This window comes from Egretta garzetta, unplaced genomic scaffold (assembly GCF_000687185.1).
Source record: "Egretta garzetta isolate BGI_Z169 unplaced genomic scaffold, ASM68718v1 scaffold117, whole genome shotgun sequence".
Lineage (NCBI taxonomy): Eukaryota > Metazoa > Chordata > Aves > Pelecaniformes > Ardeidae > Egretta > Egretta garzetta.
The window spans coordinates 4,085,749-4,103,476 of record NW_009260479.1 but is presented as its reverse complement, the minus strand read 5'-3'; the positions used below and the strand labels follow the sequence as shown (position 1 = coordinate 4,103,476).

The window sequence follows — 17,728 nt, the reverse complement described above, 5'->3', positions numbered from 1 at the left end:
AGGGTGGTGGCGTTTGTCTTCCCAAGTCACCGTTACGCGTGATGGAGCCCTGCTGTCCTGGGGATGGCTGAGCCCCTGCCTGCCGGTGGGAAGCAGGGAATGAATTCCTTGGTTTGCTTTGCTTGTGCGTGGCTTTTGCTTTGCCTACTGAACTGTCTTTATGCCAGCCCAGGAGTTTTCTCACTTCTTCACCTGTCCAAGTCTCTCCCCGTCCCGCTGGGGGTTAAACCACGACACAGCACCGTGGGACCTGCCCTGACACCAGAGACGTTTCTGTCAAGACCTCAGCACCGGGTCAAGGCTAAAAAAAGAGCTCCAAGATTTATTGCAGAGAAGCGGGAACCAGCCAGGCCCAAGCTGTTCCAGTGCTACTTATTTATATCAGGCACATTGGCTGCTGGAAGACGGAGCCACCACCTGCGCGGGGGCTGCGCACGCCTGGCGCCAGCGTTGGGGGTGCTGAGCTCATGGCCTGGCCCGTGGCCGCTGGAGCTCCTGCCTGCCCACCTCTGGCCTCCGAGACATGAGAGCAACGAGCCCCAAAGCAAAGCCACGTGTGCCATCAGCTCCATGAGGCATCAAGAAGGAAGTAATTTGACACACAGGCTTAAAAATTAGTCCCAGGCACCGTTTCTGTACAAATAAATCATCTCTGCGTATGACAATGGCTGACTGAGGACTGCGTGCCCACGGGAAAGATTTATAACCCTCACTTGCTCAAATCCTGCGTGCGATGACCTGGCTGGGGGGCTGCAGCACCGAACATCGGCGGCGGGGGGCCAAAAATGTTTTCTTCAAACTCCTGACACCGTCCAAAATAGCGTCACCTCCATCTGTCCCTGGAAACGAACACGCAGCGCTGCAGATGTGGGTGCTGCTAATTTAAAAAAAAAGGTGTGTTATTTATACGCATTTGTATGAGAGGTAGAATATTTATCTTTATTTAAGGAGCACTCCAGCTGCAGCTCAGTGGTCCGTCAGTTCCACGTTCTTGTCTATTATTGCAGGCTTAAAGCCCACACGTATTGAGCTGTTCCTGACAGCAGCCTCCAAATTTCCTTACCGGGAGCAAAAGTTCAAAAATTCTCTGTAGCAAGAGGCTCAGGCTGTAAATAAAGCTTCTGCTGTGCCTGCCTGAGGATTTGTTTGGGTTTTGACTTTTATTTTTTATTATTTTTTGAATAGACAAAAGGCCACAGAACAAAAGGCAGAGCACGGCTACTGCGCAGCCAATTTGACAGCCAAAACAAATTTCGCAGGCTACGGGAAAGCCCGGCACAGGGCGGGGAGCAGCTGTACCCCCCACCCGCTGCGGCTGCTTCACGTTGGCCGGTGGGGGCAGCCGGGATTAATCAGGCCTAAGCGCAGCTGCAGCCCCCAGCAAGGACTGGAATTAATTCCACACACAACAGCCGCCCAGGTGCGCCCCGAGGAAGCAGGTAGTGGTGTAAAACAAAAATAAAAATAAATGAACCCCACCCTGCTGTGGAGCTGCCGGCACACCACGCCGCCCGGCTTCTCCCCCGCCCCCAAAGGCTGGGCAGCCCTGCAGGGCCCCACAACAGCGACTTGGGAGCCCCTTTCAAATCTCTGTGCCCCACCAAGGGCCGCCTGCCCGGCGCAGGCCTCCGCTGCAGTACAGCTTTGAGGGGGGCCAGGGTTGGTTTTAAAAGACTTTTGGTGGTAGGAAGGAACTTGGCTGGTGTCTAACTTAATTATTCCCATTGCAGTGCTTTATCTGGATGAAGTTCCGCGTCAGCCTATTGTTCTGGTTTACAGTTAAATTTCTTCCCCCCTGCGCTTCTGCCCCCAGGGCGGCTGTCACATGCGGTCTGCCACAAGTGACTCCCTCCTCTCTGCGGGAAGGCGCGGGTCTATGATTACGCCGACATTACCGTTACTTGCCTCGCGCTGCCCACAGGTCAGTCGCTGGATGCCAGAGTATTCGTGCAGTTGGAAAAGGTTCCTGCAGCCCGAGCAAAAGGGCCGGGCTGTCCTGGCGCTGCCGTCCTTGGGACTGCACGCTTCCCAGGGAAGGCAGGGCACGGCGGCGCGATAAACGAGGCCGAGGTGGCTGAGAAAAAAAAATATGCTGGGTAAGAAGAGCTTTCCTCTTCCGCGGCAGCTTCCACGCGCTGAAGAAGCATCCAGGGCTGAGGTAAAAAGTCAAAGAAAGGTAAAGAGTGAAATAAAAGAACTTGGGAAGGAAAACATAGAAATTGAGGAGGGGGGAAAAAATAAAGAGAGAAATGATCTGCGAAACCTTCCAGGATGTGAGAGAGGGAGAAAGAGCTGGCTATGAAGAAAAGGGAGTGAAACAAGGGAAGACCCAAATTATGTGAACATTGGTTCGCATCAGTCTCTTATTTGGTGCTTTCTGGTCCAAGAGCTACAAAGAGCAAGGCCATACAGATTAATAAAAAAATGGTACTTTATTTTAAATGCAGCTACTGTCACGAGTCATCAAAATAGACTTTGTAATAGTTACTTTGTTTTAAATATGAGGTGACGAATGACAGCTAAGAATTTAAACTACATGAAATGTCCTAAAATTGTAAATTAAGAGAGCTAAATTTAAATATTACAAATGACAATTTTCAGAAGAAAAAAGGGAATAAAAATATTTTCCAGAAAAAGTAAAATAATTTGGCCAGTAAAACGATACTAAAACCATAAATTCATGAGATACTTGCACGTGAAATACTTGAAGAGGACTCCTTTCTGTCACTGTCATTTAAAGGATCCACAGAGCTAAAATCTCACAATTTAAATTACATTGCTCTAATAATTTCTCTTACTTAAAAACAGTTCGATAATCCAGGATAATCCAAGGAACCACTGATAAATTGCACTTCTACGCGGTGTTCTGCAGCAGGGCTGCTGCTATCGCTGCTGCACCCGGCCAGGGGCCGGCGACCACCCGGACCTTCTCACGCGCACAGCTCTTGGTGGCAGGGTGTTTCTGAAGGGTCCTCGCAATGGTTGTGCCAGGCGTAGCAGCTGAGGGCTCCTCACAAAGCCCTCCAGAATGACTGAAAATCATGGCTGAAGGGGAAGGGGGTCTTGGCTTAATGCTTCTCGGCTGCATCCTCGCTGTCTCAGCTCTCAAAATGCCACTGCTGAGGAAGGGACCCATCGCAGATGGCCATGGTCACGTACCCTTTGTGGCTAAGTGGGTCTACCACCTTCATGCACTGCCCCACGGAGACCTGGTAGAGGCGGTTGTTTTTCTACAATGAGAAAGACAGATGGGATTTATTTATTAGAACTGTTGTTCTCACTGTCAAACTGAAGCTGAAACCGACGCTTAAGGGGAGGGGGCAGATTTCAGGTGTATGCAGCACTGGCTCAGTTTTGTGAAATCGGCCACTCCAGACTCTAAGCCATTAAACTAACAAGGTGCTATTACAGGGCAGAAGCAACTGCAAAAAAAACTCCTCTCAACTCTCAGCTCTGCCCTGTGCTTCTTCAAGCACTAAGCAGAAATCACCATATGGACTGCTCCTGTCTCCCAGTCCCGCAGACACAACACAATAGGGAGCTGTGGGGTGGATTTTGTTCTCTCTCTGGCAAGTCCCTGTGAGCCACAGTGCTGCAGGTGGCTGCAACAAGCAGAAAAAAGGCTAAATGGGGCTGCAGAAACCTTCCTATGTTGCAAAGGAAAATGCGTGCCTGTCCCAGAGCTCAAGGAAAGTCTTGTTCAGGCTGAAAGGCAGCCACCAAAGCTGTGTAACTTCTGTACATGCTGCTTGGACTGTGGGCTGGGCCTAGCACAGCACCACTGGCTTCGTACATCCGAGGTCTGGTCGTAATGAAACTCAGCCCTGGTATCCTGTTAGTGCTATTACCGCTTATCGAGACATTAATTACAAGCAACGTGCTATATGCCAGCCACTCCACTTACCCCAAATGTCCACTGCTGTGAGCCGCCAGACCCATGGCATTTCATGAGACGAGGTGGATCGGATGAGCGAGTTTCCGAAACATCCAAGCAAAGGAGATTATTTAAAATCAGCTCGTGATCTTCATTGTAAATCCAGACCTGAAAGAGAAGACAGAAAGACATTTACCCCAATGTTTCAAGGCAGGTGCCTTGCATCTTTTGGTCGGCTACAGAAGAGGCACTTTAGCATCTGGATGTCAGAGATGTGCCTTGCAGCACTCACTGCCTCTTTGCTGCCTTTTTGCCAGCAACTGAAATGCAACTGCAGTGCTCTGTGGCCTTCCCAACATCACACAGCGTTAGCCCACGCAGAGGCACTAAAAGGACCACTTGTGATCCTGCTCTGTACTAGCATTTATAAAATTAAGCAGCCCCCATATGTTCCTCCTGTCCAGGCAGCTACACAAGACAACGCGACAGGCAAGCGGTAGATTCCCAAGGGGGTCACCAGCCGCTCGCTGAGCCAGGTCATTAAGCCTGGCGGTGAAACTCCTCGTCCAAAGACAATCCTTTAGTCATGAAGGCTGGTGGTTTGCCTCAACTCCTCGTAGGGAGCCAACATATGGGGGCCAGAAGAGGATGCTGGGTGACAGCAGGTGGCCCCAAAACTGTGGGGAAGTAGCTCGGGAGGCACGCAAGGCCAAAAGGTATCTCCAATCTTCTTTGAAACTGCTGCATTTGCCCATAAACACATAGGAATTTATTTAACATTGTGCTCTGGGGTCAGCTTGTAGATGCTGAATGATGAGAAATCAAAGTCAGCTATGCAAATTCTGGTGTCAGGTAGCCTACATTAGTCCCCACATTGGTCCCAGGGTCCTACTCCTTACAGCTAGTGGCCTGGTGCTCAGCTCTTCACTCAATTAGGAGGTGATCGCCAACATCCAGATACTATTAAGACTTTCCACGCTGCTCTCCAGGGAGCAAGAGAAATCACTGCTTCACCATTCCCGTTCTGAAACTACATTCTCCATAACCGCCAGGTTCATGCCCTTCTCTGCTCCCCAGCCAAACTGTTTGTGCTAGCTGTACTGTGCTTAGAGGGAGACCAGCCCTCCCACACCACACCCACTTTGTTTTAGCTGAACCAACATGAAAATGTCTTGATCTGGACCTCGAGAACCCACACAATATCCCAGCAGCTCACATAGTGGTGGGAACTGAATTCAGCTTCTCTCTGGGGCCCACGTGTACAAAGCAAGAACGTACTAGTTCACGTTCCCAGCTTCAGCTGCATTTGAATGTCCATGATGCTACAGGAGTTTCTCTGTTACCACACTGAAAACCATCATCACCTCTAACAAGAAGCAAGGACACACTCAACCTCTCAGTTTGTCCTCTCCCAGATGCTACTCGGATACAAGCAGATATTTTTATTGTTGGTGTAAAATGCTGACAGGCACCTTGAGTTGCTGCAGTTCATGCCCATAGCCTGCAGCCCTCACAGGGCTGCCTAAACCGTGCTTTGGAGCAAGGTGTGTCTGACACGGCTGAAGGTTGAAGGAAGCTGGACCATCAGTCTGGTCTAACTGCAGAAGCTGCTGGTCCCCGCTCCCTCCCTCAGTGCCTTCAGGCCTGCAAAGTCCTGGGCCAGTGTCAGTTAGGCAGAGGACCTCAAGCTCTCATAAAAAACAGGAGAGAGTTATACCGGGGCCAGAAAGCAAAGAAATGGATGAACTTTGGTGCGTAAACCTCAAAATACCCTAGGTTAGAAAGGGGTAAGGAAAAGGAGAAGAAAGTATGTGAAAACTGTAATTCTGCAGTGCAGGAAAGATACTGAGACCACCTGGCCAAATGCCAAACTGCTCTTCTGAATGCACAGCGGGACCTCTGCATTCACATGGCACCTGGGCAGCAGCTCCCACCCTCTTCAGATGCTGAGCAGGCAACAACAGAGCTGGCCAGGCCTCCGAGTCTGCTGCCCTTCCCAGACCCAACCCCGGGCTGGTGCGTACAAGGAGCATCCCTGCTCATCCACCTCACCTGCCACCACCAACTCCCTTCCCCCAACTTCTGCCCATGTGTACCAGAAGTACCTGTACCTACAGGCACGCTACATTCCTCTGCTGCACTCTTCTTCCAGCCCTGGTTTGATTTCACACAGCTCAGTGATGCAGTAACCATGCCCGCTATGGGATTCCGCCCCCCCCTCCCAGTTTTCATGAGTTTCAAAGGATAGGATATCTAATTCCAGGCAGAAAAGTCAGGCAAATAAAAAAAAAATCTGCTTTTTTTTTTTTTTGTCTGATGAATTAAAACCAGCCTTCTGGAGGGAGCTGTGATTTGGGACAGCATGACTGAAAAGCGTACAGCTCACTCGCTATCACAGTGACTATTATAACACAGTGAAGGACTCCTTTGAGGAAGTGCAGGTATTAAAATTTGCCCTAACCTCAAGCATTTTGTACCTTCTAACATACTGCTTTTTCTGTTTAAACCCTGCCATGAGCAAGAAAGCATGGCAAGATTAAAGAGGAGGAGAGAATGGAGAAAAAGCAGGACTTGCCAGAAGAGTATTACTAGAATAATGATGGAGCCAAATGCAAACGACAGATGAAACTGGTAAGAACTGAGAGAAGACTGCAGTGACACAGGGAGCAGACCTTTAATCAAAAGCTGAGTAATGGCAAAGAACACACAACAGCGGTTAAATCCAGATATACTGCTTCAGAAAGGCTTAGACAAGGTGGCCAAAATGAATTTCAAACTAATTACATGTTTAGAGTAACAAAGGAAAGAGGAATAAGAGGCCTGAATTTGGGAGACATGATGGTTCTAAATTCAGATTAGAGTATCAGGATGAACTTGCAGATTATTAACAGATGCAAGCATGAGGAAAGCAAAGCCACCCCTGGGGGTGTTTGCTACACAACTGCAAGCCTTGCACGCTCCAAACTTTATTAACTACTGGAAGGATGATGTTCTGGTCATTACAGGCTGTCAGGAACAACAGCCCACTATAGGAAGGAAACATCTCCTGGCAGCCAGCACCACTGGTGTCTGATCTGCAAGGAGAATGAACTGCTCTCATTTTCTTTTTGTCCATTACTTGCTTGGGTTCAGGCTCAAGCACAATATCAAGTCTACAATCAATAAGGTGCCTGCCTAGGTTTTACACCTCAGTTCTGAGTGATGTCTTGTTTTACCCTCCTATGTATTTTCTACCAAAAAAAAGTAATTTTAAAAATTTATTTTAAAAAAGCAACATAGGAGGTGCAGGACATTATTGTGCTGCATCCAATTCCTAATGCCTAGGGGAGCATCACTGTCAGATTTCAGTTTCAAAAAATGGAATTGTGCCGCACTCCCACTGCAGAGGAAAGCAGCACCTTTAATTGCTGTCACCCAGAGACACATGCTAAGGCCTTTCTGCTCCACAGGTCTAAGGAAGATCACTGACCATTTTCCCTGGAGTCAGGGAAACTCTGAAGAGTTGAAAAGAAAAACACTGGGATGCAATTAGAATATAATTAATTGCTTCTGTTTTCAAATAAAACCTAAATGTCAGATGTTATGGAAAAACCTCACTCCACAATGAAAACAATCAAGTTTTGGGTTAAATAAATGATTTAATGTAGTGAATGTAGGATTGGCATCTTTCTGGCAACTCTTTTTCTTTTTTTTTCCCCTGCCTCTCAACACAGGCAACAGGTTAAGAGGAAAGGTGCAAGGACACTTTCAGTCTTGGAGTGCAGTGGCCCATTCAGCCGCTGACCAACCCTTCTGAGGTCCTAGATGCCCTGGAGCACCCACAGATTTTCCTTAAGGCACAATGTTTCAGGTCTGGCAGCAATCAGATGCCTGCCCAAGTCTCCCACCCATCAGAGTCGATGCTTTTACCTTTGGCCACGGGGGCACAGAGGTCCTGCTCATGCGAAGTCACCCAGACCCCAGTAGCTGACTCAACCTTCCCATAGTGGAAACGGGACCTACAGATCTGGGGTAGGCGTTCTCACTGCTAGAGCAAAGCTGGTGGGTGTGTCCTTCTGGTCACCTACAGACAGATGCATCGCATGTGCTAATGTAGGTCTCGTGGACAAAATAAATGAGAGGAGGTCCAAAGTACAAACTCTGTTAGTATAAACCTTTTTTACACTGGTGCAGCTTAGGAAGAACCGGACTTTGAATTTAGTCCCCTCAAAAGGTAGTTCAGACTGTTTACAGATTTAAAACTGAGGTTTCCTAGGGCTTCTAGTACCTTCGGGATTTTACTTCACCCGCCCTATAACACAAACAAATCACCCAGCCTTCTCCTGGATTGATTGCCAAAATGACTTCATTAATCTCATTTACACACAGACAGGTAGGTAGAAACAGAGCTTCTCCTCATATACAGCTTAATGAACAATTTCAGTTTAACTCCTTGCAAGGACAGCAGTGTGGCATCGCTGAAGACTGGATAGTGGAGCTTTTTTGCTCTCTTAATTTTACTAGTATTTGGATTTCCTAACTGGACTCAGGTTGCCACTGTTGGTAAAGGAGGCATGCTCTTCACTCCCTCCATAAACTCCTATATTCCAGTGATCAGCTGCTGGGAATATTTTTTACCATAATAAAGAGATACCGGGCTGTGTTACTGAACTTTTTTCTTGGTGAAAGATGAAAATATTCCTACAGTGAGATTCATTAATGTTCATAGATAACAGCTAGCTGAAGTGCTTTGGAAGAAATTCAGGTGAGGAAAGGGCTCAAATGGTGCCTCATCATCTAGGAGGACAGCCAATTTCCTTTTGAAAAATGGAATTATCTACAGAAGATTTTGAGTCCATTGTCAATACAGACAGCTGTATTAAAACAAAACCTATCACCTGACCTAGGGGAAAAAAAAAGAAAACAAACCAACAAATCAAAGAATCTGTAGTAGGTAGAAAAGGAAAGCTCACTGTTCCTAGGGAATAAATATTTCAAAATGATAGGAAATACACCAGGAAGCATCAGCCCACCCTTTGGCTTTCAGAGCGCGGTGGAGTGTAGCAAAAGGCATGGCTGGCTACATTATTATTTGGTCTGCAATTTGCATTAGCACTAGAGGAATGCATTGAAAATTTTCAATAAATACAAGACAGCAACTACTACAGAAACAGCCCTTTGTACGAAAGAAAATCCCTGCTGTGAACCATGCCGACAGGAGCAGCATTCCAGCACTTTCATCAGTTACAATCTGTTGCTTAGATTGGCACTACTGTATTATTCTGTCAGAAAGTTTTTAAAAGACAAAAATTCAGCTTAAGAGCACAAAAAAGCTGCCTCAGCACTGAGGAAGAGATGGGCCTAGCAATCTGCATCATCGCAGCTATTTGCATGTACTTCAGCTCCTGTTATTATGGATAACCATGACATCACAGCACCAAATGACTTGTGAAAATCATCAGAAACAGTGAAGTTTAGTGGTCTATAATCATTCTTTTAAGCTACTGCTACCCTGAAAACCCCACGTCCTCCTGAAGGTCATTCCAAAGCAGATAGATGCTTTCTGTTCCACAGTTCGGTGTGCGGCTGACGTTCCGTGACAATTGTTAGAGGGACCGAAGAATTGCTTTCCTTCAATAGTTCATGGAAAAACAGCAAGCAGACTTAACCTGCACGTCTTCACACTCACTCTAGACGTGTTGTATCACAAAAGCAAACTAGCAGCCATGATCGAGGGGTTTAGGGAGAAAGACCTTACAGAGAACTGCACGTGTGAGCACATCCGTCTAGCCTCTGACTCTTGACCAGTTTGTAAAGTATGTATTCTTACATTTATTATGTGCTACAAGACTGTTAACAGGGCTTTTCTGAAACTCCCTGCTCAAATCAGTTATCTACTAAAGGCCCAGAGCACATATGCTTAGACACCTTAGCACCAAACCTAGCTGGAATGGCAACAGTCACATTTTTTAAAGCTTAATATATTGCTAAGTAAGAGAAAGGTTAAATTATTCAAATGAAGTAAACACACAGAGCAGAGGTTGTAACAACAGAGAAAGTAAAGCTTAAGAATCAACTTGGCATACTTGAAAACAAACAGTAGAAGACATCCACATAATTCAGTGGGCTTAAGGAGGAGATTTTTTGGAAAAGGAATTTGGCTTTAAGCATTTAGGTCAGGAAGAAGACAAGTACTCATGAGCTACATGACAAACCCAATCTTCTTTTAGCTGTTAGATCGCAAAGACCCCCACTAGTTTGTCCTATGCTGGCCCCTGTGCTTCACTCCAAAACCTTCCTTTTTTTAAGTGTTCTTTGATGCTTCTCTTCCAAGTTTGCCAGTAACCACTTCTCCTCCTCCTCCTTTAGGGCTCGAAGCCTGCTTCGGCATCCTTGTCTAATACAACCTGATTAATCTTGGCTTGATGGGTTTGGGTAGAATCTACACCACGGATTCTTTCTTCCACTTTTCAGACATCTCCAGTCTTTCAGGATGATCTTTCAATGTGCTTAAACATTTTCTATTCACCTTCAACGCCAAAGTTTGTCATGTGCACTATCTTGTCTTTTGTTTCCAGAAAGAGGTCAGGCACACTACTGAATTTCAGGAGAGTGCTTGCTGTGGCAGTCTTCACAGTTCCTTCACATGACCTCTCCAACTACAGAACTTCTCATTCCATATTAGTCCTCTATTTGCAAAATTCACAATTAATTTTTCTGCTGCTTCTGTTACTTCAGACCTCCCTGCATTGACCTTTGTTCTATAAGATATTGTCACCTCTTCTACTGGTGCTATTTCTAACTACAAAATTTTCATCACTTACTCCTAAATTTGTATTCAATTCCCAGTATTATTCCAGACTGAGTATTTCTGTTACAGTTAATGAAATGTCCTAGTTTTCATTATAACTTGGAAGACACAAATTTTTAAAAATATTTTCTGGATGCATCACCTTTGTGAAAACCACTTCCCTTATTGCTTTTTCTTTCTATAGCAAAAAGATGAACTGAATGTCACTGTCATGTCAAGTCCTAGAAAATAGGGTAGTTTGATGTGCTCGAGTAATTTTTAACTTTCCTTAATGATGGTCATCTAAATCAATGTCAATTAAAGGCATTACCCATAATGGCGATACAACTGCAAGTTACACAATTACTGTTACTTCTTTTAAATCAAGGAGTTAAGTAAGAATCTGAAGTTTCTTAGCAGACATGAAGACTAGAGAAAACAAAGCAAGCATAAACTAAAGGCAAAACAGACTTGGTTGTAAGGCCAATCTCATGACTTCAGTGAGTCTGGTTTACACACACACACTTTTCAAGGTCAGTGCTCACGTATGCATGCATCATCTATATTACACAGAAGACCATTTTCCAGTCAAAAGGTTATACGGAAGATCATCTTCCAACCAAAAGAACTGCAATCAATGAGTCTTAATTAAGGCAGCCCAGTTTTGTTTTCCCAGCCCTTTGCATGTTTTCCCAGGTAGACTGCACCTTGCTCCTTCAACTTACTGAGCAGTAGCATGTATTTTTCAAGGGAGGGTGTTATCTATTCACAAAGCAAAAGCAGCCTGGAAAGAGATAAACAGTGAGAACTTATTCCTGTTCCTCAGGGAAAAAATTAGCTGGCATCAAATTAAATCAATCCCAAGTGGCATCAAATTATTTCCACAGAAAGCACAGCTAAGCTGTGGTACCCACTGCCACAGGATGCCAAAAGCTTACATGAGGGCAAAATACAATTAGACACTCATGAAAAGGCAAAAATTCTACAAAAATACCATCTTTGGCTCAGAAAAAAACACTAAACAAAGTATCTTCCAGAATAACTGTCTGCACTGTGTGTATTAAGCAACACACACATAACTAGCTGCCAGTAGGCATCCAAAGAGCTGGATACCCACCTTTCACCAGACCCAACACAGGCTTTCTTACGAGGCCAAAGGCATAAACCAGATGGTTCTACAGCAAAAATCGGCTGAAAATGCCAATGGGTTGAGCGTTCCCAGAAACGACAGTTAAAAGCTTCCAATACTCAGGGAGCTTCTTGCTATTTTTATAAGCAGGAGCTGTTAATTAAGTGTCATCGGTCTCCACATTGTTCTCGTGTATCTATAGCAAGATTGTTCAAGAGGATACGAAAGCAAGCTGGCTGAACGCACTCTTGGGATTTATTAAGAGAACAAAATAAGTCTAATGGGAGAAAACCATAGTGCTGGTTAACATACTTGGAGAACAAAAATCACTGTGAAATAAGATAGCACAGCCAGTCTTTTTATGAGAACCAATTGCTTAATCTACAACTAGTAAACTCCATTCCTGAGAAAAGAAGCCAGAGGTCAACAGGCTAACTGAAGTTTCTGTTTCCAGATGAAGGGAAAAAAAAAAAAATTAGAAGAGGTTTTGATAAGGAAAAACAACGGCCTTCCTCCTACAGCCATGTGGCAGTTCACTTTTAGAAATATTGCAGGAAGGAGAAGGAAAGCAGCAACTGTGAGGACCCATCTGTTCTTACTGTGGACCTCATCCACTGGAAGTCATTGCTGCTTTCTCACTCAGACTGAACGGCTCAGAAAGCAGCGTAACACCTCTGGCGCTGTAAATGTATGCTCACGGGTGCCAATCAGCTACTATTATATTTACACAAGCAGCAAGACTTGCTGACTTTCTTGCAGCTAATGGAAGACATCACATAGGAAAACATCGAATCCCATTCCAGCTTAAATTCATCCACCTTTAAAACAGGGACCTAAAATATGGTAATAGAGATGTCAGTACTCCACAGGCGAAGCGCAGGGCTGTATTGTTTGGTCCTGTCTAAGTGGCAACTGGAGACCACATGTCTACAGCCAACCACACTTATCCAGACACTGGCTAACACCCGTCACACTGTCTCCCTCCGTCACATTCAACTGGTGAGACCACAGGTAGGAGGCAAAAAGTCCCATTAGTTGACAAAGCATACAACTTTTTGTTTGGGACTATCACAAATCACCCTGCTTCTACTTCTGTAGTCTCCATATCCTGAAAACTTCTGCCCATTTCATAAAGTAACATCAGTCTAGCACAACCCACCTTTGGCAAAGCCACACTGAATTACAACCCATGCTCCATTTATTTTGTGTCTTTGGTTACTTTTCTCTTTAAAAGCAATCTAGTTTTTAGACTTCAGTCCCATGGGCTCCTAAATCATAATGTTCTCAACGTAGTTCTTAGCTAGGTAAAAGTCTTTATGGCATTAAGTGGAGATCTCTCTACCCTGGAGACTGTTTGTCCAAGTCCTGAATTTCTTTTGACTGAAAGAAGTGGAATAGCAAAGGTTTCATTGTAGCAATATAAAACCTCTCATTAGATTTTCACATCCATCCCCAATTAATCCTCACCTGTAGTCAAAGAATTTCCTAAATTCCTTGTAATTCCTTTTATTTAAAGATAACAAATCATGCATTCACCCCTGTCCTGGTTTCAGCTGGGATAGAGTTAATTTTCTTCCTAGCAGCTGGCATAGTGCTGTGTTTTGGATTTAGTATGAAAATAATGTTTATAACATGCTGATGTTTTAGTTGTTGCTAAGTAGTGCCTAGAACTAGTCAAGGACTTTTTCAGCCTCTCCTGCTCTGCCAGCGGCACAAGAAGCTGGGAGGGGGCACAGCCAGGAGACCTGACCCCAACTGGCCACAGGGCTATTCCAGACCATAGGACATCATGCTTGGGGGAGTTGGCCGGGGGAGAGAGATCACTGCTCAGGATGGGCTGGGCGTTGGTCAGCAGGCGGTGAGCAATTGCACTGAGCATCACTTATTTTGTATATTCTGTATATTCTCTTGACATTATCATTATTATTCTTTTTCTCTGCTGTTTTATCTAACTGTCTTTATATCAACCCATGGGTTTTAACCTTTTTTCTGATTCTCTCCCCATCCCACTGAGGGGAGGGGGGCAGTGAGAGAGCGGCTGGGTGGTGTCCAGCTGCCTGTTGGGTTAAACCACAACAATCCCAAACTACAGCCACTCCAGCAGCAGGGGACTCATTGTACAGTACACAAAGAACAGCAGGCCAGGGAAAGGCTAACTTAAATCCTGGTATGAGGAACTGACTGAAAGAGCTTCTAGAAATTCTAGCGTGTCAATCAGTGCATTATGAACCTGTCAGGAGCCACTTACAGGTAGTCTTCAGCCACATACTAAGATTCATGCCATAAAGATAGGAGATTATAATAGCCAACACTCAGCATTAGTAGGTACAGAGCAATAAGCTCCACAGTTTCCTCGGCCAGCCTTGTGGTTTGAACAATACTCTGAAATCAGCCTGCTTGCTGATGAGATGTTATACTGGGGCACTTTGCCAGCAGGAAAACATATTCGCAATTTGTAAGACGCAAATCACTATTCACTATAATATTAGCAATATCATACCTGGTTTTGATCATTGTAGTCACACTCCCGAACCACTACCAGGCCTCCTTTCTGACTTGGGTGTCCCTGGGCAACCAGGCATTTGTTGGTTTGAAGGTGATATAACTGTGAAAGGAAAACAGTTTGATGGACAGAGTAAGAGTAAATAACAAGTATCACATACCAAACGGAACATAGGGTAATCCTTTGCTTGAAAAAAAAAACCAAAACAAACAAAAAAACCCCACCAAACCCCAAAAAATCCCCACACCCAACCAACCCGCAATTAAAAACAAAACAACAAAAAACTCCTTCCCATTTGAAATACCATTTTGTTTTTCAGACAACTTGGGAGAAAAATGCAGCATTAAACAGTTCCATTTTTCTTTCTAATTACATCAAGATTTCCCTCTCTATGGTACAAGTGCAGTACACACAACATGGCAGCCAGCACATGGTGGCCATGCTGTGCCCAGTTCCTTTCCCCTCGTCACTGGCCACGAAAGTCTCAGGTCCCAGGCAGTCACTACCTCAGGAATATCAACTATGCTGTATAGACTACATTTTCCTACAGTTTAGCTTAAATGTAACTCTCATCCCACAGCCTCTCTTCATAAACCAGGACTGCCTCTTTGAAAAAGGAGCAGGAATTACATAAATACAAGCAACTTCAGAGGGTTACGTTGTTTGCAAATTCAAGAATGTTCAGGTAACTGAAAAGCCATAGTTACCAGTTAAGTTATTTTAATGACAGATCAGGGAAGAAGGGAAAATTTTAGACACGCCCAAATGCTCATTCCAGTTCGAATGTACTGCCTACTCTGAGTTGGAATAATGTTGTAACAGGGGACCAGATTCAGGCAGGAGCCTGTCCTGGGTTGCAAAACTGTGAGCACATACCACCAAAGCAAACAGGAGGCTCCCAGCAAGTTAGCAATCTCTCCGGGTTTGGGCTATGATGGTCGATCTAAAAGTCACCCCGCAGATTTTCTGCAGAGCCTGAGGATTAGGTTGTCCTATTCCAACAGTCAGGAGTCACTACGGTGTTGATGTAGGCAACCCCACAGGATTACTCGGTGAGACAAAACACCTCTATTCTGGCTTTAAAGTATGCCCGTGCCCTAAACTAACTGGTGGCCAGCAGAAGACTTCTTTTCCGCCTGATTATTTTTCTTCCCCCAACGTGGTGGGGATCATGCTATTCAGGCAGCAGTCACTGCCTGCTCATCAAGAACTGCACCACACGCAGCCAAGGCTACAAAGGAAAAAGGCAATTATTCTAGCAATGGCCACAATTCCACCATTTCCTTCACTGCAGCAGAACCTTACTCTACTAAGTGCACGGGAGTGCATTCGATAGTCACTGGGTGTGTGCATCTGTGCAGTATGGCAGGGCCCCAGATCTGGCATCCACATTAAAAATAATTATTTCCAATCTGGAGCTGAATGTAGAGGAAAAAAAAAAAAAAAAGAATTTGCTGTCCTGAACTCAAGGCCAGGCTGATTAATTAGCTAGCTGCATTTTATTACGAAGACATACGTAGCTGTCTCGGCGTTTGTATCTATTCCACAGATTTTTAGAAACTAAAAGACGCTTCCAGTAATAAAAAGAAAGGACTGCTCCATCACATGACAGCAAAAATTAGACAGTACGAATACCAAATCATATTCTTCACTAAACACCATTTCTGGAAATAGCTGTCCCAAGGCACATCAACAGCCTCCTCAAGTGCACCATGTTTCTGCTATTCCGGACACACATCTGAACAAATTAAAAAAAACCTTCTAAGTAACATTTCCTCACACCCCAGAGACTTCTAGGAGAGATCTCATTTTCATCATTCCTCACTCAACAGAAGGCTTTCAAACCATACAGCTATATGAGCTTTATACGAATTTTGTCCTTGTTTTTATTGGCCATGATGATCAGCATTTGATAACACTGTTAAGAACTGTCACAATTTGTGATCATTACAGCTCTCCCCAGCTGTCAGACCAGCACTTATCTCTGGCCCAATTAGTTTTTGAGAATAAGCTGGGATTTGGAGTGATTCATCCCGAATGCTGAAGTCTGGCACGCAGTGGTGACACTGGCTGATCGTTCTGTTCCTTGTAGGCATCTGGAAATAGTTTATAAAATCATCAGAGCCAAAGCTGATTCTCTCACACAATGTTGGGTACAATTCTTGAACCCCAGAGAATCAAGCCAAGGAACTTGCATTTTTCTGTCTTGTCTCCCCCTTCTTAAAGGGTGCGCAAAGTTTTTCTCCAAATTAAACCATGGGAAATTATTGCTAGGAAGGTTTCCCCTTAAGTGTTGTTGAGGGATTCAGATCCCTCGGTAGCCTCCCCCACATCAGCAATTCCTTAGTTAAACTTCTGTCTGAATGAAAGCAGACAGCTAATAAATTTAATAGGGGGGTGGGGGGGAAAGGGGGAGGTCTGACTAGGGGAATAACAGCATTTAACAACTAGGGGAAGCAGCCCATTGTATCAGTTTTATTCAGGAGAACTACATGGTTGCCCTAATAAATAACTTTACAGCTTGGCTGGGATACAATTATAAAAATACTGCACAACTTGTGGATTCCCAGATAGCTGCTTCCAAGCAAAAATCTAATGATGTCAATAGGTTCTGCATGCACTCAGGTCCTCCAGCCTGAATCTACTGGCAAGGACCAGCAACCATCAACAGCTACTGCAGACTGTGCTGTCTTGTGGGGAACACTACATCCCTACTTAATGCTTCCAATTATTGAGCTAGAAAGGAATCTGCTAGCCATAATCCATGTGCACACATAGAAGACTGAGAAAGTTGTCTCAGGTTTGAAGCTATCCATTATTTTGGGGAAGTGTAAAAAGAATCCGTCAGACTAATTTGGCACTGGAGAGACCGAATGCAACTGTACGCTGGCTTTGCCTGCATACAAACCCATAAACACAGGTGTCAGAGCCAAGGCATGAATTTAATCATTATTTCCTTCATGAATACATGTAAAAATTTATCTCTTCACTTCTACTTTGAAGAAAAAAAACGAGCAAAACTCATCTTTTGTTCATTATCTAACAGTGAAGACTAGAAAAGCCATTATCAGTCTCAGATGCAAATGCTCATCTTTGCAGAAAATTACCCAGTAAAAACAATGAGTTCAGAAACTAATTACATTGTACTCTTATCATAAACCAGAGCATGAACATCTGAGGCCAAACTTCTCTCTATCCAAATCCATCTTCAGAACCGACAGCCATGAAAGCACATTTTAAAGCCATCAAAACTTCATAACTCAGAGTTTTGAGGTAAGAAATCTCATTGAATACTACCTAGTCTGAAGATGACCTGAAATACAGATCAGAGTGAAAATTACTTGCCTTTGTCTAAAGACACAAATTCTGTTATTTTCAAGACAGCTTTTTGGAAAACTAGAACTCTATGCTCTATGGAAACAAGACTATTTTTCTTCTATTTGAACAAATCTT

The 17,728-nt window shown here is 44.5% G+C and overlaps 1 protein-coding gene across 1 annotated transcript in view; it reads right to left on the bottom strand.

The window, feature by feature from the left end:
* Positions 1-2,285: 2,285 nt before the first annotated feature.
* The window catches only part of GALNT11 (polypeptide N-acetylgalactosaminyltransferase 11), a 46,090-nt gene continuing 30,647 nt past the window's right edge, over positions 2,286-17,728 (bottom strand). Inside the window, exons 12-14 of the mRNA XM_009644080.2 lie at positions 14,273-14,377; positions 3,905-4,042; positions 2,286-3,230 (exon numbers count right to left, since the gene is read on the bottom strand). Of these exons, the coding sequence (XP_009642375.1) occupies positions 3,099-3,230; positions 3,905-4,042; positions 14,273-14,377 (375 nt within the window). The 3' untranslated portion in view covers positions 2,286-3,098. The remainder of the gene's footprint in view (positions 3,231-3,904; positions 4,043-14,272; positions 14,378-17,728) is intronic.